Consider the following 25,580-nt stretch of genomic DNA (forward strand, 5'->3'; position numbering starts at 1 on the left):
AACAAACAAACAAAAACAAAGCAAGTCTTAGCATTTCAGGTCTTTCAAAGATTCTGGCCAATTTGAACTTTGAGAACCGGATAACGATGATTTCCCAAGAAGACCCTGAGCTGGTCCCAGGGCGACTTCTCCAGCCTTCTCCAGCCCTTCTCTCTGACCCGCCCCTTCGGCCCCCACGTGCCCAAAGACACCAGCAGCCCAGGTCCCTTCCCTTGGGACACACGTAAGTTCTCATGGTGGCCAGCACTGACATTTTCTGCAGAAGCAGCCTGAGGTTCTCTAGACTAATGAAGGAATTTTGGTCAGAAACAAAGATATAGTGGCAAAACTTCATAAAACCCTAATCTGCCCCCCCCAAACATCTAACGTTGAGGTTTTGTCAAGTCCCGAGGCCCTCCTGCGATTCTCTAACGGGGTGCGGGGTAGCCTCAAAACAACGCGGGCGGGGCGGCCAGAGAGAGCGTCCCTCCCACGCCGCCCTTCCGCACTTGACCTCGGGTCTGCCGACGTTTCAGAGGCACCAAGTCCGCGGAGCATGAACTGCAGGGTAAGTCGCAATCCTCACAGAAAAAGCCAAGCAAAACAGCAGCACAACAACCGATCCCAAAGCGGCACCGGGCCGACGCGGAGGAGAGCGGCCAGGAGGGGGCGAGGCAGCCCGCTTTGAAGTGCCCCCAACAGGTGGCCAGGCGCGTTCCAGGCGCTGGGGGCCCGCGCGTCCCAGCCGGGTGCACCCGGAGCCGGGCGGCCTTGGCGGCTGCCCGCCCCGGATGGACGTGCAGGCGGTCCGTCTCTTCTCCGGGCTGGCCGAATCCCCGCGCAGTGGGGAGGTGCCCGGCCCTGGTCCCAGCATCCCGATAACCGGCGCCCCATCCTCGCCTCCCCGAGGATGCCCAAGCCAGTGTCAGTCGTGTGAGCTCAAGACAACGGGGACCGAGAGTGGCTTCGAAGTCCCGAATGATCACCGCGCCTTCTCAGCAAAACCCAAACCGTGTCCAGAGAAGTCTCTGGACGCGCAAATGACTGGGGTCGACAACCCAGCGCTGGCCTTGGGGAGCCCCCAAGCCTTGCAAAGCACCAGTCTCAGCAGGTGCATTTACTCTTTGGTTTCAAGGTGTATAAAAGGCAGTCAAGAAGAGGAAATGATTTGCATTTCTAGTGGGAAGCGCAGAAGGCGTCGTCGGGGCCGGCGCCCGTCACTCGTCTTTCTGCCACTAGGTGGCGCCAGAGGCACGTCGACTGCATACCTGCAGGGCTCTGGGGATCGTGCTGCCAGGAGTCTGAGCCCCGAGTCCTGGTTCTTTTCTCAGCCCCTTGTACCTCAACTCTAGGCCCAGAGGAAAAACCGCATTTACACACTCCCTCCACCCTGTCCCCAGGAAATGTCAAGGACTTTGAAGGGAGCCTGGGAGCTAAATAACCAAGTGGAAAAAAAAAAACCATAAAGGCAGTTTTATGTTATTTGTAATGCGTTGGCAGAAGTTTTGTGTTTTTTTCCTCCCCGCCCCCCTTCTTGAGGAAAGGCATTAAACTCGACCTTGGACGGAAATCTCAGAAGGAAACCATAAGGTATTTAAACAAGAATAAAAGAAGGACATCTGCTCAGGTGTCTGGAAGTGGGACAGTGGGTGAGGCAAGAGAGAAACACACCACGGTGTGAATATAGCCAAGTATTCCATTTATTAACAAAATAAGTCTTACCAAGGGAGAGCTCTATTCATCCCAGACAGGCCCCACAGCCCCCGCACTGCTGCATAAGACCAGGAGGGAGGGAAGGTGTGGGAAGAAGACCCAGGGGTCAGAGACTTCAATCTCAGTCACTGAGGGAGCCCACGGAAGCCCACGGCAAACTTTGGGGGTTCTGTTGGGTCAGGCCTGGGAGGGGGTGACGGGGCTACTGTGATCCGTGTACTCCCCGACTCTCCAACTGTCCCCCAATGGAGCTATCAAGGTTGTATTGCCCTCTGATATTGCCACTGGTCTGCTTTGGAGGGATCTAGCAAGAATCACTGACCCTGCCCCTACTGCCAGGAGAGGCACCACTGCCCCCAAAATGGAGAATAAAACAGGACTATCAATGCACTTTGCAAAATATAAAGAGCAAAGTTTCACACCAACAGGGCCTTCTAGGACTTTTAATGGAATAAAATGAGCCCTAAGGGTCTTCCACCAGCAGGCAGTGTGACTACCAGGTGTTTGGGGCCATGAAAAGTCTGGAAGGTAGAAACGCTGCCAGAGGCCACTTGGGCCTCTCTCTCAGGGGGAAGCCTGCTGGTGGGGTCAGGGCTGTCAGTGCTCAGAGCAAGACAGAGGAGCAAGGCTCTAATTTTGGGGGTCAGGGTGCAGACCAAGGACCCCAGAAGAAGAGGGTTGCAGGGGAGGAATCACAGAGCAGAGTTCTGGGTCAATAGAACACAAGACCTCCTGCCACCAAGGCGGATCCCTGCACCCCCCAAACGCGTTACAAAAAATATCTCCTCTCTGTTACTTGTACAAAGGATAAAACAGAACCTCAAATGTAAGGAAACAAGAAGAAATGAAGGGGAAAGACAGGAAAAGAGAAGGGGGAAATGTAGTCTTAACGGTTAGGAAGCATGCAAGAAACTCCCCAGGAAGGGAAAACAAATAGAAGAACCCCAGAACCCCAACTCCCCATCCTCCCCTAAAACCAAACCAATCAAAAAAAAAAAAAAAAAGGCAAAAGAAAAAACCCTTACATCTAAGAAAAAGAAAAAAAAAAAGAAAGGAAGAGGGGCGGGGAACATGTAGTTATTTGTGTGATTAATATTATTATTTGGGGAACACAGACTTTTTGCATACCATTGACTCGTGTGGGCCGTTAATGCACTTATATTCCCAGCTTGTAAGCTAACATTATAGTAAATAAATACACAGTCCGGGGGGGAGGGTCTGGGCAGGGGAATCCCGGCAGGGACAAGCAGAAGTGGAGGTTGCAGCGGCGAGGCGGCGGGGGAAGGGAGGCGAAGGGGGAAGGAGAGGAGGGCTGGGTGGGGGCAAGAGCTGTAGTTACTGGTATCCCAGTGCGGAGGCTGAAGCTAGTCTCTGTCCGTACAGCGCATACGGTGAGTAGTAGGGTCCGGCTGTGGGGAGGGAGGGCACGGCCAGGCCCCCAGCTGTGGATAAGTGGCTCTTGCCATAGGGGTGGTACCGGCTTAGCCCCAAAGTGTGTGGACTCCGCAATGACAGCGACCCGGGGCTGCCCGGCGCGGTGGGCGGGGGGAGGTGCAGATGGCAGGAGGCTGCGGCCGCGGCGGCCGCGGCGGCGCTGCCCAGGCCCGAAGCCCCGGGGTAGGCGGCCAGAAGTTTCTCCGCGCCCGGTAGGGCCGTGTGAGTCCGTAGGTGGCTGAGCAGCTCCTCCGAGGTGGCGAAGCGCTTGTCACACGGCCCGCTGGCCGCCACCCAGTTGCAGCTGTGCGGCAGCGGTTCGTTCTGCAGCATGAAGCCGTAGGTGTAGAGCGGGTGGCCGGGGAGCGCGGCCTGTGCCGCGCTGGACGAGAGCGCAGCGGGCTGTAGCGGGTGCCCGGGGTACACCAGCGGGTAGCCCCCGGCCTTCAGGCTGGGCCCCGCGGGGTCGTGCGCGCTGCAAGTGGAGCAGCTGGAGCCGCCGAGGTGCGAGGCGCTGTGGTAACCTCCCAGGCAGTAGGGGTCGCGGCATAATCCCTGCAGGAAGGAGGGCGGGGAGGCTCCGGTGAGCGGGCTGGAGCTGGGGGGCTTGCCGGGTGGCAGGCCCAGGCCCCCCGACAGCTGGCCTCCCACGAGGCCAGACTTGCTAGGATCCAGGCCAGGCACAAACTGAGACGGGTAGCCGGCGTAGGCGCCCACGATGGAGCCGTGGTAGCCGATGCTGGAGGGTGGCAGCGGGAACACGGAGTGGCCCGGTTTGTAGGGGGACACCGGCGCCACGTGGCCGGCCCCCACCAGCGCCGAGGGCGGCTCGGACTTGCGTCCGGAGGCCCCGGCCTCCGCGCCACCCCCGTGTGCGCTGGGCTCCCCACCGCTGCCGCGGCTCACAGCCGCAGCCTCCGGGCTGGGCTTGGGCTCCTGGTCTTTCTTGTCCAGCTCCCCGCCGCCGCCGCCCCCGCCGCCGTTCTTGCAGTCAGAGTGGTGCGGGGAGCCGCCCCGGGAGCCACCAGGCGAGGACGACGACGACGACGCAGAGACCGGCGCTCCATGCGGGGGAAAGGGCGTGCAGGCGGCGCTGGGGACCCTGAAGCCCGCCTTGTCTCCCGGGGACAGGGAGGATGAGGAAGAGGTGGAGGACACGGAGGAGGAACCGCTGTCTTTGCGGGAGTCGCCGCCGCCGGAGCCCTTGGAGTAGGGCTTGAAGCTGGACTTGTCCTCGGCAGGGGAGTCCCCCAGCTGCTTGAGGGCCGCAGACGCGGAGGCGGCGCCCGTGGCGGAGCGGCCAGGGTCCTTCTCCGCTCCCAGCCCGTTGGCCGCCGCCGCTACCGAGTTGAGCTTGGACGAGGGCGGCGGGTCCGGCTTGCCGATCTGCGAGCAAGTCTGGGCCAGCAGCGCCAATGGACTCTTCTTGGCGTCCAGCTGTGGGAGACAGCGGCAAGGGAAGGGGGTGAGACCACCAAACCGACGGAGCAAGCGGGGTGTCTGGGGAGCTGGGTGGGCGCGGAGAGCCCCGGCGGCGGCGCGACGGGACGGGAAGGCCTGGCGGAGAGGGTCTGAGAGCACGGGCCGGGCGGGGCGGTGCGGCAGGGTGGAACTGCGCTCGCAAATTCCACTGGGTCCCAGAGTGCGGCACAGGCCCGGGGAAATGGGGCAGTGGAAGTGGTCCACCAGAGGGAGGCCTCCGCGGGAGCAGGTGACTGGTCGGGAGTAGGGGCTGGGGGAGGGGCTGTGACTGGCCCCCTACCCTCTAATCTCCTCCTCCCCTGTGCCCAGGAGAAAACTTATTCCTTCAGTTTAGGGAACTTCGCTTGGGACGGGTTTCTGGCGGTGGCGCCTCGAGGTAGGAGCCGGGAGAAGAGCATTCTAAAGCTAGGGCTACCGTTGGCGCTCTCCTAGTAGCCCCTCCTTCCCGGGGAGGGCACCCAGGGAAGTGGGAGGAAGAAAGACCTGGGATCGGGAGTGCCGGGGCGTAGCGCGCTCTAACCGGATGGGACAGAGGCGGAGAGGGACGGGGGCGATCCGGCTTCAAAGAGACCAAACCGGTGTATGTGTGCATGTGTGTGTGTTGGGGGGGGGGGATCAGTAAAGGCCCAGGAGAGATCATCTCTAGCCTGTAAACTGGGTGCCAGAGGAAAAGTAAAGGACCCAGTGGAGACTCCAAGAGCAAACCCAATCCAAGAGAAAACACGTAGCTCCGAAAGGCGAGTGTGGAAAGGGAAACATTCCACGGAGAAGCCTGGGGAGACCCCGGTGGACTCCGATCCCTGTTCCCTCGGTCCCTCCTCAGGCCGTCCGCCGGCGTGGCCGGACCTGGGCGTCGCATCGAGCCCTGGGGCGCAGGGAGTAGGGCCGTGGGCCCGGCAGTGGTGGGCGGAATGGGGCCGGCGCTGGGCGGGCAGCGACCAGGAGACTGACCTCAATGGGGCTGACGGGAGTGGAGGACAGCGGCTGCAGGTACTCCGGGTGCAGGAGGTGACCGGTGTGAGCGCTCAGCATCTTCAGGACCCTGATGGGGAGCCGGTTCGCCTGGCGCAGGGGGTCCGCCGGGGGCAAGAGGGACACCGCCGCCGGCACCGCCGGCCTCTTCCCGCCGCCGCCGCTGCCGCTGCCGCTGCTTTCGGGTGTCCTTGGGTTAGATCCAGCGGGCGAATCGCTCATTTGGAGGAGGCAGCGCCACTGGGGGGGCGGGGAGGGAGGGGGAGCACCGGGGAGGCGAGCTCCCGGGGCGGGTGGGCTCGCTCCGCAGCGTCGAGCGCGGTGCAGCAGTCGCTGCGCCTCCACCCCTCCTCCACCGACGCCGCCGCAGCCGCCGCCGCCGCCGCCGCCGCTAGCCCCGGCGAGCAACACAAAAACCTTCGCCTACTCCGAGCCGCACGTCAAATAGCCGCGATCGGCAGCCACACTTCAAAGGGATCGCCGCGCCCGCCCAATCGCAGCTCTCGCCGGGACCCCGGGGCGGGGAGAGCGGCGGGCGGAGGCCGGCGCCGCCGGTGGGAGGGGAGAACCTTAAAGGGGCCTCGCCCGAGCGCCGCCGCCGCCTGGGCCTTCACCACCCGCTGTACTGCTCCCCTCCCCCCAGCCGGACCGCCCTGGCTCCGGGGTCCCATAGAGGACGAGACTTCTCCTGGACCGTGGCCTCCGCGCCCTATCCTCCGCTGGCTTTCCTGTCTCTCTCCCCTCTCCCTTACACCGCTGGGGGTGGTGCTGGCCGGGTCGGTCACCCGCCAGCCGAGTGTGTCTGGGGTGGGGCGGATTGGGGTGGGGTGGGGGGGGGTAGGGGCGCAAGGCGCTGGCTCCTCCGCAGCTTAGTCCCAGCCTCTCCCGGAGGCCGCCTGGGGGCGGGCCACGCCTCCAGAGCGCCAGCTTAGCTCCCGCCCTGCTCCGGCTCTGCTCCGGCTCTGCTCCGGCTCAGCTCTGGCTCTGCTCCGGTCCAGCTCTCTTTCCCTAATTGGCTTCTCCCTGGTGTGCTCACTTGGAAGCGCCCGAGCCCTGGAGGCGTCCACGGCTCTCGGGAGGCGGCGTCGCCGCTCCAACTACTTTGAGCCTGTCCTGTCCGAAGCCTGCAAGTTTGAGGGCTCCCTTCCGGGGTGAGATGGTCGCGACGAAGCGAAGTGTCCTAGGCTGTGCCCACCGCGCCTGGCGCTCACTGCCCGCACACTGATTTATAGGTTCGGTCTTGGGTGTGTTTCAGATTTCTTACAGTGTCTGTTTAGAGGCGCACAATTCCCTCACTGCAGCGCGCCTGGCTGCTATTTTTTTTTGGGGGGGGGGCCCAGGATCACTGGAGGGGTCAGTATCCCAGAGGAGGGGGCGGGAATCTCTTTACGTGCTGCACGTCGATACAGACTCCAGAGTTGCGCCTTCCCATTCCCATCTTTTCTTCTCGTGGGGGAAAATGCACTGGCTTTTCCCAGGGAAATTTTGGAATAAAAACTTTTTGTTAAAAATAACAATACCCTCCTCCTCCCTCCCCCCGCGTTTTAGATTAAGTGTGTATTGCCAACATCGCGCTTGGCAAAGATTTTACATAGTCATAAGTTCTGACATTCGAGTTCCCGGTTGGCGGATCATCGGAAGGTGAAGCTGATCTTTTGTGCGCCGGCCTCTAGGGAGACCACTTTCCCGTGCTCTCAGCGGCCAGTGGAGGCGCGCTGGTGTCACTGGCTCCCTTGGAGTACCACTTTCCCAGACCCAATCCATCACACTGATTGTCAGGCCTGTCACTCGGGGCATATTGCTCCGGGACTACCCGTCCCTGACTCTGCCGCGTTGATCTGCGCCTTGAAACAACATGAGAACCCAAGATGGGGATAGGTGATTTCAAAGGGGTTCTTCAAACGGAAAGGAATAACCATCACGGAAATAACAAATAGCAATCCCGTACCTTTATCATGCTCAGTAAAGGAGACAGCAGGCACCACTCCCAGGCCATATCAATCATACACTAAACTAAACGTACTCCCTGCATCCCTGCTGTTTTTTGGGCAGTATGCATAGACCTCTTAGAAATTACACAGGCTCTTCCTACCCTAGTTTTAATCCTGTAAAGTCAGGTTGAAACCAATGCTAAGGGATGCCCTGGCTGCGAGGTGTCTTCCATGTTGCAGCAACAGAGGTACAGGAAGGGGGGTGATCCAATCTATGTGCGGGTCTCTATACCTCGCCCCCCCCCCCACATGCCAGCCTCTGTGCTTTCTGACTTCACTGCCACTGCCAGCACCACATTTAAAAGTGGTGTTGCAGGGCTGCTGCAACCTACAAGGCTATCTGGCCTTGGGGAAATTGCTACCCACCGAAAACAGAAGAAAGCCTTACAGACTGGAAGAGGGTGGGCCTCTATGGGCACCCTTGAGAAAGGACGAGCGGGGAAGAGAGGAGACCCAGGAGGCAGAGAGAGATGAAAGACTCCTTCTTGATTATTGTAACCAGCCCAGCTGTGAGACCCAGCCAAAAAATCCTTCCAGGACCCAAGCAGATGTGTGTTAGGGATGATTAATGGGAAATCAGTTGGGAGCAAAGGGGAGGGGAGAGAGAAGAGAAATTTGGAAGGAAAAGAGGGGTAGGAGGCAGCAGAGAGAAGAGAGGGGAGAATAGAGGATGACAGAATATTTAGAGGAAAAGAGAAGAAAAAGGTAGTGAATGATGGAAAGGAAAGGGAGGGGGGTGAGAATCAAATGGGCAGGCCCCAGGTGGAAGGTGAGCGGTGTGCCCGGGTAGTATAATACATTGTCCTTAAACACACATAGGCACAAAGCCACACCCATGTTCTTTGCTCACAGCAGCGATCACCGATAGGAACAGTGCATGCCTGACAGCACTGAGGCCAGACCAGGCCTGTTTCCCCTCTCCTGGACAGCGCTAGCAAGGAAATGGGGACACCTTTCCTTGCGGGGTGCTGGTGAGAGCAGCAGGGCTCCTCTGGCTGAATCCACCCAATTGCCCTAGGAGAGAGAGAAAATGGGATACCACCCTTAGCCAGGCCAGAGGCCTAATTAAAACACGACTAGACGATGATTACAATCAGTATTTGACGTTCACTTAGCTGAAGCGCTAACCTATAGGGTCCTAACCGGGGCCCCAGGGGCCTACAGCAAGGGCAGTGTTCAAAGGAATGGCTTGCCACCTGGGAGAGAATAAGGCTCAGTATTCAGTTGGGCCATATTTATTGCAGGTCAGCTGCGGGCAGAGCACGGCGCTATAGGGGTGAGGCTGGAAAGCCCACGTAAGACGTTGTACAGGACATACGGCCCACATCCTGGCTTTGCAGAGAGCGGTAGATGTATGGTTAAGGGGCCTCCCTCTCTCCAGGACCTGCTCAGATTGCCCTGGGAGTGAGCAGCGCCATTAAGATAGGACGGGCTGAAGGCTGCTGGAGGATGGCCCATGCCATTCCGCATGTCAGGCCCTCCATAAGCCTTAGGTACTGTTCTCCCCATGTCCAGCTGAAGAAGACAGTGAGGCTGGAGAGGTTAGTCCCTTGCCCAAAGTCACTTGACTGGTGAGTGGCGGAGTGGTCGCTTGGAGTCAGGTCTTCTCAGAGCCAGGCCTTTGAACCATGCGCGTGGTGGGCCTGGGCATGTCAACCTCTCTTCCCTTTTCCCCAGGTGTGAAATATAACAGTGGCCTCCTCAGAGTCAGGAGGCCAGAAGCAGACAACGTGTGTACACATGTCCAGCCCTTGGCACAAGGTGAGGCCCAGGTAAATGGTGGCTGTGATATATGCCTCTGTGGGACGGGCGCTCTGGAGAGCAGAGACTCTCAGCACCGGGGACCGCCCACCCACAAGACCCACGCTGTCCCAGAATTCGACCAGAAATGAGGGCAGCGCCCCACCGCCCCCAGCCTCCAGTCGAAATGTGTCTTTTTAAAAAAATGCCCCCCAACCCCCAAGCCATCAAGAAAATCCTTTAGGAAATTCTGAATATTTATAGATTTTTTTTCACTACTTCAATTTACATAAAATTCACCACCCAGGAGAAAATGCCTGAGTCAGGCTGAGAGCTAGAGGGCGTGGATTTGTGTGGGGTTAATGTGGAGTTTTCAGTCCTCGAAGAGGCAGAATTGCCTGAGTGATCGCCTCGCTCTGCGTAATGCTCAAACCCTAATGGCAACAACATGAAATAATATCTCACTGGGTAACTATTTATTTATTTATTTATTTATTTATTTATTTTTTTTTTTTACAAGCTGTAAGAACTCTGAAAAGTTGGCCTCATAGATAACTTGGTTTTCCTCCCTGGCGCTTAATATCTTTCAGCGGCTGGCAATTACTGCCTTGGCCAGGAGCCCTGATTTCGAACACTGCGCTCAGGGCCCTCTGAGACACTTCCTCCGTCTGCCCTATCCCCAGCTTCAGACACAGCCTGGGGCAGGAGAGGGTCTGAGGGGCAGGAACAGCCAGCTTCGCGGGGAGCCTGCGCCAGGAGCTCCCCCCTCTGCGCTCTCACGGTCCGCACTGTGTCCTGTAATTACACTTATCACTCGGTATCTGCCCTCGTTTGTTTGCTTGCCCATTCTCCCATCGGACTGTGACTGCTTCTGAACTGTCCGCTGCCTCCGTATTCTTACTGCCTGGCAATAGCGTCCCAGTAGCCAGCACCGAGAGCCAAGCACTGTCGCAAGCACTTTGCCCACAGTAATCTCATCTAATCCTTACAGAAGCTCGAAGAGGTGGGTCCTCTCTTACCCCATTTCACGGCGGAGGAGGACATGGGGTTTAAGTCACTGGCCCCGAGTCCCAGCTCTGGAGACGTGGGGCTGAATGTGAATCTAGGCCGGCTGAGTGTCATAAGTGAATGTTTGTTGCCGAATGAACGAGAATTTTACCCGTAGAGTGCTGTTTGTTTAAATCTCCCCTCACTGGATTCCCACAAAGATTCGGGGTGGATAACTTGGTGTTTCTCAAAATGTCAACAATATAAACATGTGAAAAGTGTCTTTTCCCAAATCTGTGTTTTTGAGTTCATCATTCCACCCCTCCCCACCCCCCAACAATTTTCTGAGTTATTTTGGGCAGGTGTTTTCATCCCTTTGGAGCGATGAACAACGAGACACTGAGAATTTTATGGGGGAGCCTAAAGTCACACAGTGAATCGCTGGCAGAGCCCCGGAGAAGAGGCCCCCTGGTTCTCCTATCAGGGTCCTTTGCGGTGTAGTGGGGAGGTAGCTCCTTTTGATAAAAGAAAGAGGAATTAACTACTTTTCCTCCCCCTAGAATTTCCTTTGGAGATGTGGTGGGAAGGAATGGACAAAAGGAAATGTAGGCTGGAGCTTATCTTCAAGCCCTGGTGTTTGATCCCGGTCCTTGAGCAGGGTGCTTTGAAGAAGTGGTTTCATTTATCTCCTATCAGCCCCCAGGGAGATAGGCAGGGCCTGCCTGGGAGAGCAGTGGGCGTAGGTGTGCTTTTGAAGCTCTTCTCCCTTCCTCTGCCCCGCCCCATATGCCCCATACATCAACCTCAGCCCTGGGCATTCACCCTTGACTACCTTGTTCCTTTGGGCCTTCAAATTTCTTAGGGATTCCTCTCAAATCGCAGATAGTGCTGGGAGGAATCCTATTTTAATAGTCAGCCAATGCCTCCGTTATGATTAGCAGACAGTGAGCGTGTCACCCAGGGTGATAATAACATTTACTGAGCACTTACTGCGTGCCAGACGCTGCTCTGAGCTCCTTGCATGTGCTAACTCATTTAGGTGGGCCCCTATGATGCCTGTGTGATAGGCGAGGCACTGAGGCCCAGAGCTGCGAAGTAACTTGTCCAAGGTACACAGCTAGAATGTGGTAGAACCAGGATTCAAACCCAAGTAGTTGTTTTCTAGCCAATTACTGCATGCAGGACAGAGGGAGAAGGAGGCCCCTAGCAGGGAGAAACTGAAAACAAATGACTTGAATTGTTTTCCGGAGCGCTGGTCTTCTCAGTCAGGATTTCCCTTCCAGCCCTAGGAAGGACAAGATGGCGGAGAGGAAATGGAGACAGAGAAGGAAGTGAGGGGAACACGCATTTAATTAATTAAACTGGATTGAATTAATTCATTCAAGGACTGTTTATTGACCACTTGGTAGGCACAGGCCTGAGGTGATCCCAAGGTGCGTAAGGACCAGAGCAAGCCAGCAGGCACATTCCACGGCTGCTGAAAGGCAGGGCAGCCCTTTCTTTCGAAGGGAAGGATCTGTGTGCTTCTTTTGCAGATTAAAAAAAAAAAAGTCAGGAGGGCTGAAGTTTAATCCTGCTTAGTACCCCGTAGTTTAGTTACCCACTGTTCTTGAGTGCATTTACTCAAAGTTAAATTCAGATCCACTAACATTTACTGAGTACCCTGTCGGTGCCAGTATAAACCAACCTAGGTATGTTCAGGCCAGAGGAGAGCCAAGGCCCCCGAAAGGGAAGCAGGGAACGTGTCTGCCCACACATGCTGCCCCTATGTGCTAAGCTTCCACCAGCTGGAACCAATGGGCACCCCAGGCCCTCCAGAAGATATCACTTCATACGTGGCAGACTGTGAGAATGATGTTTCTCTGATCCCCACCTCTGGCGGGTAAGCCTTTAAACTTGCCAAAAGCATGCACCTCTCTGGGCTGGGCCCGCCGCGGCCTGGGATGTGCTGCTTCAGACTCATTTCAACGGAGACAATTAGAGAGAAAGGGGAGAGCGGCTCAGGCAGTGGCTCAATTATCACTGGTTGTATTTGATGAAACCGAATTCCAAGATGTCAGAACAATTTCAAGGAGTGTTTGTTTCGGTGGCCCTCTGCCAGCCTCTGCTCAGAGAAGGAAACCAAGAGGCTGGGTCCCCACCGAGCCCCTGGCCAGAAGTATCCAACTTGGTCCATTCGGAGTGGGGATTTACATAATGAACTGCCTCTGAATGTGATTTAAATTACTTTTTATTTTATTGAAAAGTGCATTTATTTATTTATGATGAAGTGCATTCCCATGGCGCCAAATTCCAAAGCTATGAGAACGTACAGTGAAAATACGTCCCTCTTGCCAGCTTGTTTGTCTCCCCAGTGCATCAACGCTATGAGTTGATGGCCCATCTTGCCAGAGATCTTTTGTATATATATTAGCAAATACATGTATATTCTTTTCTTCTATAATTCACAAATGGCGACATATTAAAAAAATTGCTCTGCATTTGCTTTTTTAAAAAAAACTTAATATATTTTGGTGGTTGCCTCATATCTTTTTATTTTTTTAGCTTCCTGGCGTTGTTACACAGATGTGTCACAGTTTATGTGACTGGTCCCCTCCTGGTGGACATTCGGATGCTTTCTAGTCTTGCTGCCGCAGTGATTTGCCAGATACATGTATATGGGTATATATAGAATGTAGATCATTTTCCACGTGTGCTAATAGAACTATAGGGTGATATTCCTAGGAGTAGAATCGTTGGGGCAAAAACGACATCTGCTCAAAACAAACTCCCTTTGAGAAGGTTGGGAGGAGAGACTTGGGGTGAATTAGAAGTTCAGGCAAGGAAACATGGGGGACACCTCCAGGACCTTCTGGTCACATTCTTTTGGAGAACCTGAAAGGCCCATTTCCATCTTTAGTTTAAAAAAAAAAAGCATTCTTGGGGCGCCTGGGTGGCATAGCGGTTAAGCGTCTGCCTTCGGCTCAGGGCGTGATCCCGGCGTTGTGGGATCGAGCCCCACATCAGGCTCCTCTGCTATGAGCCTGCTTCTTCCTCTCCCACTCCCCCTGCTTGTGTTCCCTCTCTCGCTGGCTGTCTCTATCTCTGTTGAATAAATAAATGAAATCTTTTAAAAAAAAAAAAAAGCATGCTTCTCATGACCCTGACATCTCCTCTTCCCACCTTCTCCCTCATTTAGTAAGAGAAAAAGGAGGAGAAGAATATTCAAGTCTGGCCTAAAAGAATCCAAGATATTGGCAAATGCATATTTTAACACAGCCAACTTTCCAATTAGTGAGCCCCCATAAGACTCTGTATCATCTAGATCTTTCTTGTTTATGCTCCCTGAAAGGCAAAGGTTTGTGTCAAAGACAATGCATAAGATGGTTTTGGTAGTGTCAGTCAAGGTTCATCTCCAGACCCAACCACGAATTTTCGGAAGGAGGCCTGTGCAGGATTGCTGCATCAAATCCTGAGATCAGCAATTACTGTTGGTAATTTTCATTTTCTTTTTTCTTTTTGAAGAGGTATTACCTGCAAAATTCAGACGTACGCAAGGGCATGCATGTATGATTTCCCAACAAGAGTTGCAGCTTTTCGTGGCCAAGACTCACGGCAGGAGCGCTACTCTGGTCCCCTCACATCCCGTCCTAGGCCTGGGCCTCAGAGTCAAAGCTCACTTTTCCTTAGTAACCTTGACCCTGGAGCAACGGGAAGAACCATCGGACCAGGCAGAGTGTTGATAAGCTCTTGGAATCGGGATACATTTACATTCCAGGAGGTCTAAAGTAAAATTCGAACATCTTGAAGAACTTTCCTCAGGCATCCCGAGGCAGCTCTCGCCTGTCTCCAGGGCCTGTCATTGATAAGTTCAACACAACCACTTTCTGCCAGGCTGTCTTCGTTTTTCTCATTAATTTCCTTAAATAAAGAAATCAATGAGCAAATGACTGAACAAAAAAAACCCCAAACAACCCAAACAGCCACAGCCAGAAGAACTACATTTCAAAACCATGAGTAGACACAGTCTGCTTTTCCTCTCGTTTATTCCTGTCCTGCGGCAGGCCTCAAGGGGCTCTCCGAGGTCCCTCCCCTCTCTCCAAGCTGGGTGAATTTTTCACCACTGCAGTCAAAATGCATGATGACAATCTTATTTGTGACAGGAGACATGTTTTAAAACAGTTGTTTTAAAACAACTGACAGAGTTGCAAGATGGAAAACGACAAGAAAGTGCGATTTTTTTTTTTGGAGGGGGTGGGGGGGGATAGGATGCTGGCAAAGGAGAATAGGATTTTCCTTATTAAAAGTTGCAATTCATCCTTTATTTCTGGAGCAAGTTAGGAAAAGCCTCGAGGAAGCAAACTGGGGTAGGGACATGGCATAATGACAGGACTCGGAGGCCTGGACAATTGGGCTTGCTGGGGCTTGCTCTTGACCTGCTTCTCTTTGGGTTTTCAAAAGACACAGTGCTAAATGCAAGTGTGCAGGCAGTGTGGGGGCCAGGACAGAGCTGAGCTCTGCTCCCCAGCCCCACCTCTCCCTGTGTGACGTCTCTAGTCAACTCAACAGGTGTCTGTGAGGCCCCAAGATCCCCGCCCTGGACACGATGCCCCGCAGTCCAGGAAGAGAACGCAAGTTGGACGCCCTCAGAATGGCGAGAGAACAGTATGGGCTGTTGTACAGATGGCTTTTTCCCTGTGGGTTTAGGGAAGAGAAATAAAATGTTCTTTCTTGCCTGTGTTTTACGAGAAATCTCTTTCCCACATACAGCCAACTCAGGAAACTGTGATCTCCTTCTTATGGCTGTTCCTCCCTACAAGTCTGGAGGGAGAATCACAGAAGCTGAGACCTTACCAGGGTTGACTCTGACCCTACAGGAGAGGAGAAACAGAGCAAAAATGAAGAGCAGAGAAGGGGAAGTAGGGAAAAGTTCATTCTAACTTGGACAAGAAAGAAGCTACTGTCCTCACTCTAAGAGTGAAAGTCTCTGGAGCTGGTGACAGGGCCCAGGGCATGGAAAGGAATTGAAATACTCCTGGCTCATCTTTTTAGAAAGCTTTTTGTTTGTTTGTTTTTGTTTTTGTTTGGGGCCTACGTGTCATGGGAAGCAGCTAACTGCTGAAGGATCCTTGACTCTTTCTTCCCTTGATTTTTGGATGTGATCATGTTGACATGAGATCCACTGGATTAATTCAGCCAGCCTGTCTCTTTTCAGACTGCAGTGATACAGCCCAGGTCTGCAGGGTCTGCACCCAGGAGCCTGCTTATTCCCAGTGGCAGGGCTGGGCTCCCCCTGACCCTTCAGCTCAGACCTGGGCAGGACGCATAGTTAAAAAACACTGACCGCTTCTTCCTTGGGGACACGGATGCAGACCTTCTTAGAACGCACCCACCACCTCAACCACGGTGCCAGCAAAGCAGGAGATTGGTTTCTTAAACCCCAATGTGTTTTGCCAAATCAGAGAGTATTAATACCCCTTCCTCCCCCACTCCGCATGAATTGGATTACTTAAAGCATCTTTTCAGAGACGTCAGCAGTTTAATAGAGGCAATAAGTCAGGGCTGCCCTTGTGTTTTATTTTTCTGCCAGTATTTAGTTAATTAAAGAATGCAAATTAAAACACCTTAATTTATATAATATCAATATTAACGCCTTAAAACATTTGGCATAACTGCTCCAGCACATCCCTTACGGAAACTCTTCAGAGCGGTGCTAATAAAAATGAAAAAAGGTTGTAAATAAAATTTAATTTATTCATCTTCTGTTTGGTACAAAAGCATATGCCAAACTCAAGTTATTTATGAGCGCGTCATCATAATAGGCTTTTTTGTTGGTTGCAAATGACAAAAAAGGTTTTTCCTACGGAGGTGTGTTTTAATTGTCTCTAGGTGCAGCTGTTTTCTGGGCTCTGATCTCGAAGATTTATAATTTTACACCCCTACCTTCAGAAAAAAAATACATTTAGCTATCGAAAAGCGTAACGAGCCTAAAAACATGGCGACATCCGCTCACAAAGGCACCTGCAACCATCCATACGTAGATAGACGTACACACCATCCACCCTATGGAGTATGGATCTTCAGGTGAGATAAAAGGTTGGTGATTTATATCCGATTTCTTAAATATTCCATTAAGAGGATTATCTCACAGGAGGCTTAGGTACAGACAGCGTCGGAAGGGATTTGGGGTGCAGCTGCTTTCTTGGAAGCCCTGGAGATGAACGACATGTATGTGAATGGACCGCTGAACAACCATTTTCGACTTTCCCCGCCTTTGTTGATATATTCCTTCTTTGTCTGGTGGATCCGAGCATAGAATACATTTTATTCAGGCTTGGAGGAAGAACAGTAGGCTCCATTCAGGGGTGCTGAGGGATGGCGTGTTCCCCCTGCTTCCCGTGGCAAAGCTCCCTGTGCAGTCGTCCTTCTCAAACTGCCTTGCTCACCCAGCTTTCGGCTCGGCTCTGCTCAAACAGCTCTCAGGGCATGTGGGAGAGTTGAGAGAAGTTTCGGGAAAGGCCTCTCCACCCTGATCCCATCCTGAAAAACCCGACCAAATTCACAAATATGACTCTCTAGCCGGCCCGTGGCCTCCCGGCTTGGGAAGCAAAACCCCAGTACAATACCAGGCCCTGTTCTATCCCTTATCTTCTATTATCTTTTCATGTGAGTATTATGAGCTGGGCAGAAGAGGGCGAATACTGGGGTTCCTCCTGCGGGGAAATGGTAGGCTGAAGTGGCAAGTGGCATCTTTCTGTGACCATGACACCTGTGAACCCTGGGCTGCCACGAGGGTTGTGGGGAGACCACAAAACCCCAAACAAAATACATCTTAGGGGTTCCCTTTCTGATGTTGAAAACAGCGACACACCTTTTACGTTGCTGTGTTTGCAGCTAATGGGGTGCTCTCCCTTGCCTCAGACTCACTGCAATAGTGAGCTAGAAACTTCCACTCTTTCAAGTACATGCTTCTTTTTTTGGGGGGGGGGGTTGTGCCAAGGAAAGCCAGAGAAGGTCCTAGAAAAGTTCCCTGCCTCCAGTCCCTGTAACTTCCCAAGCTCCTCTACCTTTCCACTCTGTAACGTCTCAGTGGGTTATGGGAGAAAACAGAGTCTGGTGTGACAGATCGCCAGCTCGAGGCGGCCTGCTGAGCTGGGCACTGTGTCAGGAACCCGAGCATCAGAACGGCTCTGGGGCAGCATGGGGGCAGTGCCGTGGGCAGTCCCTCGGGGGGTCCGCGTACACATCCCCACGTGTGATCGTGGCCATATTCGCTCTCACTTTTTCTTGCTCTGTGTCATCTTTAAAAGCTAATTTTGACCTTTATTGATGCCCCTCCTACCTCCATAAAAGATCTGAGGTCGCTTTCAATTCAGATCGCAGATACAGTAGAACCTGAAGCCATTAGCAGAAAAGTAACAAGATCAGAGCCAAGTACAAAGGAGGAGGGGGAGGAAGAAGCAGAGTTATTATACCAGAGGGGGAAGAAATTTAGATTAAGGAAAGCTAATGCAATTGAGAACAAAACCCAGCTCCTAACTCCTGGTAGCGGAGCGTGGTGGGCGACTGCCAGCTATTGTAATAACTGTAGATTATTGCACCTCAAAGGCAGGTTTTAAATGCCTGCGGAGCATTTCCCCGGGCCCGTGAGCTTGGTCAAGCTCCTTCAGCTCTCCGAAGAAATCTCTGTTTCCCCATCTGTAAAGTGAGGATTAACTCACTCCTCATGGGGCTTTTGTGAGAACGCATTTCAACAATGGCAGTGGCTTTCACTTAGCTACTCTTGTAAGTGTTTTTATTTTAACTTAATTTTCCTTATTTGAGAGAAAGAGAGAGAGAGAGCATGAGCAAGGAGGAGAGGCAGAGGGAGAAGCAGACTCCCCGCTAAACAGGGAGCCCCGGGGGGCCGGTGTGGGGCTCTTGATCCCAGGACCCTGAGATCCTGACCTGAGCAGAAGGCAGCCGCTTAACCGACTGAGCCCCCCAGGCACCCCTCTAAGGGTCTTATGTAGACGCTTAAAACATTTTTAAACATCTCTGTCGTTGATATAAAGCATGGTGTCACAGATTGTCTCTTCTTTCCTTGTTGCATCTAAAATCCCGGTGCACCGTGGACTAGATATGTTATTAACCCATTCAGCCCTCACAATAACTTTACGAGGCAGATGCTCTTTTTGTCCCATTTTACAGATGAGGAAACGGAGGCACAGAACATTTAAATGACTTCTCTGAAGGCTGTGTGGCTGGGAACGTGATCCCAGGCTTTCTGACTTCACCCCAACACTATACTGCTTTTCGACAACTGTTTCGGCAACATGCGTTTCAATGAAATTTCAGCGGTGGGCACCAGGGATATAAGATGAACAGATGCGTACTTGCCCTAGAGGACTGGACTCCCGTGAGGACTCTGACATGTAAACAGACCACATCTTGAGGTATTCAGCGTGCATCAGTGGAAATCTGTCCCAGGCATAGAAGCAGAGAAGGGAGAGATGATTAGTTCCTCTGAAGCCTCTGTCCTAGGGCTCAGCTCTGCAGTAGCAACTACCCCTCCAGCAGGTCAGGAGAAACTCGTGTTTTCTTGGCTTCGAGATGATAGGCAATGGACAACTTCAGTGAATGGGTTTGAATAGTGGAGAACAAAATGCACGGGGCCTCGCCTATGGCCATGTCACGTATGGACACTGGAGGAAAGCTGGGGGCAGCAGATCTTAGGGGGGCATCACACTCTCAGGAAGGCTTGGAAGTGGCTTTTGGGACAGAGACCAAGGGAGACGTTTGGCCTCCCAAAGCTAGGCTGGAGGCTCTGTCCTTGGACACCCAGACCAGGTAGGTGGAGGTCCGGTGGGGGGGAGCCCTGAAAAGAGAAACCAAGGGAGGGAAACAAGAATTAATCACCTGTTTGGAGTAAGAAAAAGCAGCTTCAAAAGGAATGGGACAGTTGTCTCTGGGATGCAGTGAGGTGCGGTGAAGGAAGGAGCTGACTTCGAGGGAGGATATGAGAATGTGAGCCGTGATTTTGCCTCTTGGAAGCACATTATCCTTTGAGTCTCAATTTTATCATCCGTCTAAATGGACATAAGGACTACACACTTATTACCTCACACAGTTATAGGGCCAATTAAGATAATATATGTGAAAGTGTGTTCCGAACTAAACGATGTAGGCAAATGTGTTATTATTGTTGTCTTTCTGGCCAGGGGCTTGCTCTCTCGTTTCCTTCCTCGCTCTATGAGCTGGGACATGTCACTACAGGGGAAAAAGGGAAAAAGAGGCTTGACTTAGAACTTGAAGCTGCTGCTGCAAGGGGTCTCACTGACCCCCCCCCCCCCCAAGTGAGGAAGCTTGGAAGCCCTACCCTTACAGTTCAGGGACTCTGCCCCCTGGGTGGGGGTGGGTCCTAGCCTTCACTGGACCCCAGCCCAGCAGCAGCAGGTGAGCTGACAGCACGGGGAGAGCTTTGGACATGTCTCCTTCCCCGCCCAAGTCAAGTTCAGCAGCCAGGAAGTCAGAACTTAACAACACAAAGCAAACAAAACCAAAACAAATCCATTCTGACAGAACTTCCCTGAGAAAGGACATTTCCTAATATTTCGAGCAGAATAAAGCCTATATTATGAAAGCCTCTTCTGGACCAAAGGAGAACGGGCTGGAAGCCCCGCTGGCCCTTAGTCACGGAGGTCTGTGGCCCCTGCCCGTTCCCTGGAGGCCTGGCCTCCCAGGCCAAGGGTGCCCCGCTCTGAAGGCCCGACAGGGGCACGGTGGCTGTCCGGGGACGGGAGGGCACCGGTGTTCACAGGCCCCTCCACGGACCGCAGGCGCCGACTCCACCTTTTCTGGCCTTTCCCCGAGAGGGAGAAGGAAGGAGGAAGTGGGAGGAGAGAAGGGAGGGGGAGGAGGAGGCGGGGAGGGCCGAGCCGAGCGCGGGTTCGGGGAGACGGAGGAAGTGAGGCGCGGCAGGAGGAGGTGGGAGCCGGCCCGCCCGGCGAGGGGCGGGGAGAGCGGGGTGGCCACCCTTCGCTCCCGGCCCTCGCCCTCCCGCGAGCCGCGCGGCCCGCCGAGCCGGGCCTGCCCCCTTGGCAGCAGACAAAAGGCCATTTCTGAGTTACACCGAAAATGTGCTACTTTGCCAGGGGGCCGGGCCCGGGCGGCCGGGCCCGATCGTGGGCCGAGCGGAGCGTCGGCGGAGGGGGGCTGTCAGTCACCGGGAGCCCTCGGTGAAAGGGGCCCCTTGTCAACTTCCCCTGCCTTTGAAGTGACTGGGATGGAGGTGCTCAATTAAAAGCCCATCAGTCTGTAAGTAAATCAACGCCTATCAGGCTTGTCACATCAAACAAACGATTATTACCCCAGCCCGCCCACCCCATTAATCTGGCTGTTCCCTCTTGACGGCTCAGGGTCAGGGCCCCGTAAATCCTGTACTGGATCGCCGCCACCTGGATCGGGATGAAAGCGGCGGCGCGGCCCCGCGGCGCGCTCAGGCATCTCCCCGCGGCCCCGCGAGCGCGGGCGAGGCTGGGCGCCCCGGCACCCGGGCCCGGCCGGAGAAGAGGTCTGTGGCGGGACGGACGCGCGAAGAGTTCGAGCCGCCGAATGACCGAAGGAGCCACGGTGCGCAGCAGTGGGGACAGAGAGCCCGAGACGACACACCAGGATAGAAGTCACTGGAAGAAGAGGCCCGAAGGGGTTGAGACAGGTGCCATAAAAACTCACCCAAATTGTTAAGAACCAATGGACGCCTCTAGAAGACAGGAGGGGTTCTGGATGGCACTTCTCAGACACTGGGTTCTGAGTCTCAGAGTCAGAGAGTGAGCTGTTTCCTCAGCAGCCCCCAAATGTCACTTAGCCAAGTGAAAGATAGTAGGGAGGGCGCAGAAGCTCAGGGCTTTGCTAAGCCATGCCCTGGATCGGACCTCACAATACATGCTGGTCAGAACTTGGTCTTCTGCAACAGAAGGATATGAACGCACGAACTGGAGCGGGTGTCAGGTTCTCATCACCCTCCTGAGCGAGTGGCTAAGAAACACTTTGTTCCAGCGCATTTCTTCTAGGCTCTGTGGGTGGTGTTGTGGATTCTTTCTGCTCTGAGATCAAACTCTGGCTCTCCCCACTCTGCAGACCAGAAAGAAAGGCGGGGTAGGGAGAAGAGATGAGACAGCTGTATTTTGGGCTGGAAGGAGGAGCTGGGTAGGAGGTGAAGGGCAGGGGAGGAGTCAGGAAGAAGGTCGAGTTTCCAGCGGAGGAAAACAAGGCCTGCTTTTTAAGGGAAGGAAAGAACAGTCTTTCCTCAAATGGCTGTTTCCAGAGCTGCCCCAAGGCATAGCTCACTCTAACTGGTGATGTTTCATATTTAAGACGGCCATCGCAGGCTTTCCCGGTTGACAGAATAACACAGCAAAGAAATCAAGAGATGAAGTGGAGCAGGCAAAACTGAAGAAGAGAACTTCTTCCCCAGACCCTGTCATGGACCTTGAAGCCCCAGTCTAGGTGACTTCTTACTAGGCAAAGAAAGAAAATTCTAAAGAATGAAACAGGACCTCAACGAACACCATACGCAAAAATCAACAAAATGGATTAAAGACTTGAATGTTAAGACCTGAAACCTTAAAACTCCTAGAAGAAAACATAGGGAGTAAGCTCCATTACCTGGATTTTTTTTTTAATTCGACACCAAAAGCAAAGGTAATAAAAACTAAAAGAAGCAACTAAAAAGGTTCTGCACCGCAAAGGGAAACCACCAGTGGAATGAAAGGGCACCCCACTGAATGGGAGAAAATATTTGCAAATCATATTTCTGATAAGAGGTTAATATCCAAAATGTATAAAGAATTCAGACAGCTCTATTGCACCCCCCCAAACAAACCAAACCAAACCAAACCAACAACAATGAACAACCCCAAACTATCCAATTAAAAAATCGGCAGAGGAACTGAATAGATATTTTTCCAAAGAAGACAAACAAATGGCCAACGGGTACATGAAAAGATGCTCAACATCACTAGTCATCAGGGAAATGCAAATCAAAACCGCAGTGAGAGATACCACCACACTCTTGTTAGAATCGCCATCATCAAAAAGACAAGCGATAACAAGCATTGGTAAGGATGTAGAGAAAAGGGAAGCCTTGTGCGCTGTTGGTGGGAATGTAAATTGGCGCACAAGTGTGGAAAACACTATGGAGGTTCCTCAAAAATTAAAAATAGAACTACGATGTGATCCAGCAAAGCTACTTTTAGGTATGTATCCAATGGAAATCAGAACTGGATCTCCAAGAAGTATCTGCACTCTCCCGTTTATTGCAGCATTATTCCCAGTAGCCAAGATGTGGAAACAACTTAAGTGACCATCAATGGATGAATGGACAAAGATGTGGTGTATATATATGTACAATGGGATATGATTTGGCCATGAGAAAGAAGGAAGTCCTGCCATTTGGGACAACATGGATGGACATTGAGGGCATTATGCTAAGTGAAAAAAATGACAGAGAAGACAAATAATGTATGATACCATGTATATGTGGAATCTAAAGCAAGCTAAATTCATAAAATCAGAGACTAGAATGGTGGTTACCAGGGGCCGGCAGAGTTGGGGAATTGGGGAGATATTGATCGAAGAGGATAAACTTCCGGTTATAAGATGAATAAGTTCTAAGAATCTAATTTATAGCATATTAAAATGCTGTTAGTTAGCTATTATTAATACAATTAGTTAAAATACTGTATTGTATATTTGAAGTTTGCTAAGAAAGTAGGTCTTAAATGTTCTCACCACAAAAAAGAGATGGTAATGATGTGACAAGGTAGAGGTGTTAGCTCATAGTGTGGTGTATGTTGCATTTTGCAATAGATAAGTCTATCACCCTAAACTTAAACAATGTAGTATGTTAATTATATCTCAACCAAGCTGGAAAACGAAAAATTCTCAAAGACATTCAAGACTTGTGCATTCATTCTCATCCTCTCCAGGACTGCATGATAAGAGCTGCTCGCTGCAATTCCTGCGGATAGGCCACCACCACCACTGCCACGTGGTTGAGTCGGTGTGTAGGGTTTTCTCTCAAGCCAGCTACTCAGCACTCCATTGTAAACTCATTCATTCCATCAAGACCCGGCAGTGCAGTAGCACGTTCCTTATTCCTCTGAGTTGATAGACATGTCAGCCCTTCCAGAGTGTCAGTGAGACCTTTCACAGAGAAGAGGAATGGTATACAGCTATTACAATGTGGGAGGATTATCTATCCTTCATATTTTCATTCATTCAACCAAAATGTAGAATTTAGTATTTACCAAGTGACAGGTATTTAGTATTTACAACTTAGAGATTCTTCTCTAAGCCCTGGGGATACAGCAGTGAATATGATAGGCAAGGTCAAGAGCTACATGGAAGGTTATACAAAGAACAGGGGTGTTTGACCTAATTTTTATGTATTTGTCATACACACACTCATTACAGGGATATTTGCTAAGCACCTACTATGTCTAAGTAATATGTACCGCAAGGAGGCAAGGAAGATTCAGAAACAAATCCTATGCTTCTGAAGGAGAGGTGACACACATCATGAATACATCGGATGCATTGTTTAAAGTGGTAGGGGCCATAAGCCAGGAATGGACAGGAGAGAGTTCAGAGAGAAAAGGTAATTTATCTGGGTTACTTCTTTTTTTTTTTTTTTTAAAGATTTTATTTATTTTTTTGATAGAGAGAGAGGCACAACCAGGGAGAGAGGGAACACAAGCAGGGGGAGTGGGAGAGGAAGAAGCAGGCTCCCAGCGGAGGAGCCTGACATGGGGCTCGATCCCAGAGAGCTGGTATCACACCCTGAGCCAAAGGCAGATGCTTACGACTGCGCCACCCAGGCGCCCCCCCATCCGGGTTACTTCTTTCTTAGTGAAGGTCTGAAATTAAGAAACACAGTAACTGTTCAATCATGGCAACTTTTAAATCTATTCTGTAATGTAGTACCATGTGGGCCTAATGTTTATTGTTATTGTTATTGGCAGTAATGACACTGTAATTCATTGTCATTGTAATTATGGACACATCACAACACCCCTCTCCCCGAAGCAGGTGTTGTAAAACTCTGGACCTCCATTTCAGGCCTTGTCAGGAGTCGGGTATGGCTGAGAACTTCCAGAAATCGAGGATGTGCCTCTTACAAGAGGCAGAGAGCAGTGCAGAGGTGAAACAAATAGGCTCTGAAACCAGACAGCAATTCAAAACCAGCCTTCAAATGCTGGCTCTCTGGCTTGCCTGCTGTGAGGCCATGGGCAAATCACTTGAACTCCCTGTGTGTGTTTCCCCATCTGTTAAATTGGGGTGATAGCAGTACTGGCTTCATAGGGTTATGTGACAATGAGATGCCTGTAAAGCATTCACAACAGTGCCCAACAGACAGTGTATACTCAGTAATGCCTGCCATTCTTACTGTGCTACCTTGTACAGAGTGATCTCTTGAACGTACAACCAGCACCATGCCAGGAGGACCCTCATTATATTAATGCATTGCCTTCCTGTATTTAAATATCACTGAAAGCCATTTGGATTAATTTTGCTTTAAAAATTCTTCCTGAGTTCAGCACATGGGTTTAAGCTATTTGAATAATTTGTTTTTACTGAAAGAATTTTTATTACATTTAATGTAATATTTGATATATACAAGAGTATTTGTATGTATCATGAATGTAAACTTCAAGCGTCTGTATACTTCTTTCCTATCCCATAGCATGGCCTCTCCTTCGGGAGTGGCCACTCTCCTGAATTCTGTGTTTATCATCCCTTCGCTTTTTAAAAAACTAAAAAAAATTAAGGTATAACATAAGTAAGAGTAAAATGCACAAATCTTAAGTGCATAGCTTGACTCATTTTTACAAAGTATACAGTTATGTAACCACACCTACATCAAGATATGACATATGATTAGTACTCTAGAAGCTTACCTCATGTCCCTTCCCAGTCAATTCTCTCCTCAGTCTCACTGCAAAGTAACCACTGTTTTGACTGACATCACCATAGACTAGTTTTGGAATTATTGAGTATGTATTCTCGTGTCTGTCTTCTTTCAGTCAGCATTATCTAAGATTCATCCATGATGTTATATATGTTAGTAGTTCATTTCTTTTTCATGGTTGACTGGTATTCCATCATATGAATAAACCATACAATTTACTCATTCGTTCTACTGTGTGTGTGTGCGTGTGTGTGTGTGTGTGTATTTTGGCTGGGTACAGTATACTTTATTGATGGTACATGACAAGGTAGGGCTCCCCAAACCCTTCCCCTTCTTCAGGGGGTCTGGGATGG

The 25,580-nt window shown here is 51.9% G+C and overlaps 1 protein-coding gene and 2 long non-coding RNA genes across 3 annotated transcripts; 1 reads left to right on the top strand and 2 right to left on the bottom strand.

Moving 5' to 3' along the window:
• Positions 1-1,655: 1,655 nt before the first annotated feature.
• ZNF703 (zinc finger protein 703) lies at positions 1,656-6,374 on the bottom strand. The gene is made up of 2 exons (XM_026508356.4): positions 5,560-6,374; positions 1,656-4,563 (listed from the first exon to the last, which is right to left on the bottom strand). Exons 1-2 carry the CDS (start codon positions 5,800-5,802, stop codon positions 3,028-3,030), a joined length of 1,779 nt encoding a protein of 592 aa, XP_026364141.1. The 5' UTR covers positions 5,803-6,374; the 3' UTR covers positions 1,656-3,027.
• LOC123001535 (uncharacterized) lies at positions 4,823-10,581 on the top strand. Its single transcript, XR_006410519.3, has 3 exons — positions 4,823-5,188; positions 9,249-9,332; positions 9,902-10,581. It is a non-coding gene; the product is annotated as an uncharacterized LOC123001535 (long non-coding RNA).
• Positions 10,582-15,812: 5,231 nt separating this feature from the next.
• LOC130541887 (uncharacterized) lies at positions 15,813-25,447 on the bottom strand. Its single transcript, XR_008955965.1, has 2 exons — positions 20,991-25,447; positions 15,813-18,737 (listed from the first exon to the last, which is right to left on the bottom strand). It is a non-coding gene; the product is annotated as an uncharacterized LOC130541887 (long non-coding RNA).
• Positions 25,448-25,580: the final 133 nt, after the last annotated feature.

This window comes from Ursus arctos, unplaced genomic scaffold, assembly GCF_023065955.2.
Source record: "Ursus arctos isolate Adak ecotype North America unplaced genomic scaffold, UrsArc2.0 scaffold_27, whole genome shotgun sequence".
Taxonomy (NCBI): domain Eukaryota; kingdom Metazoa; phylum Chordata; class Mammalia; order Carnivora; family Ursidae; genus Ursus; species Ursus arctos.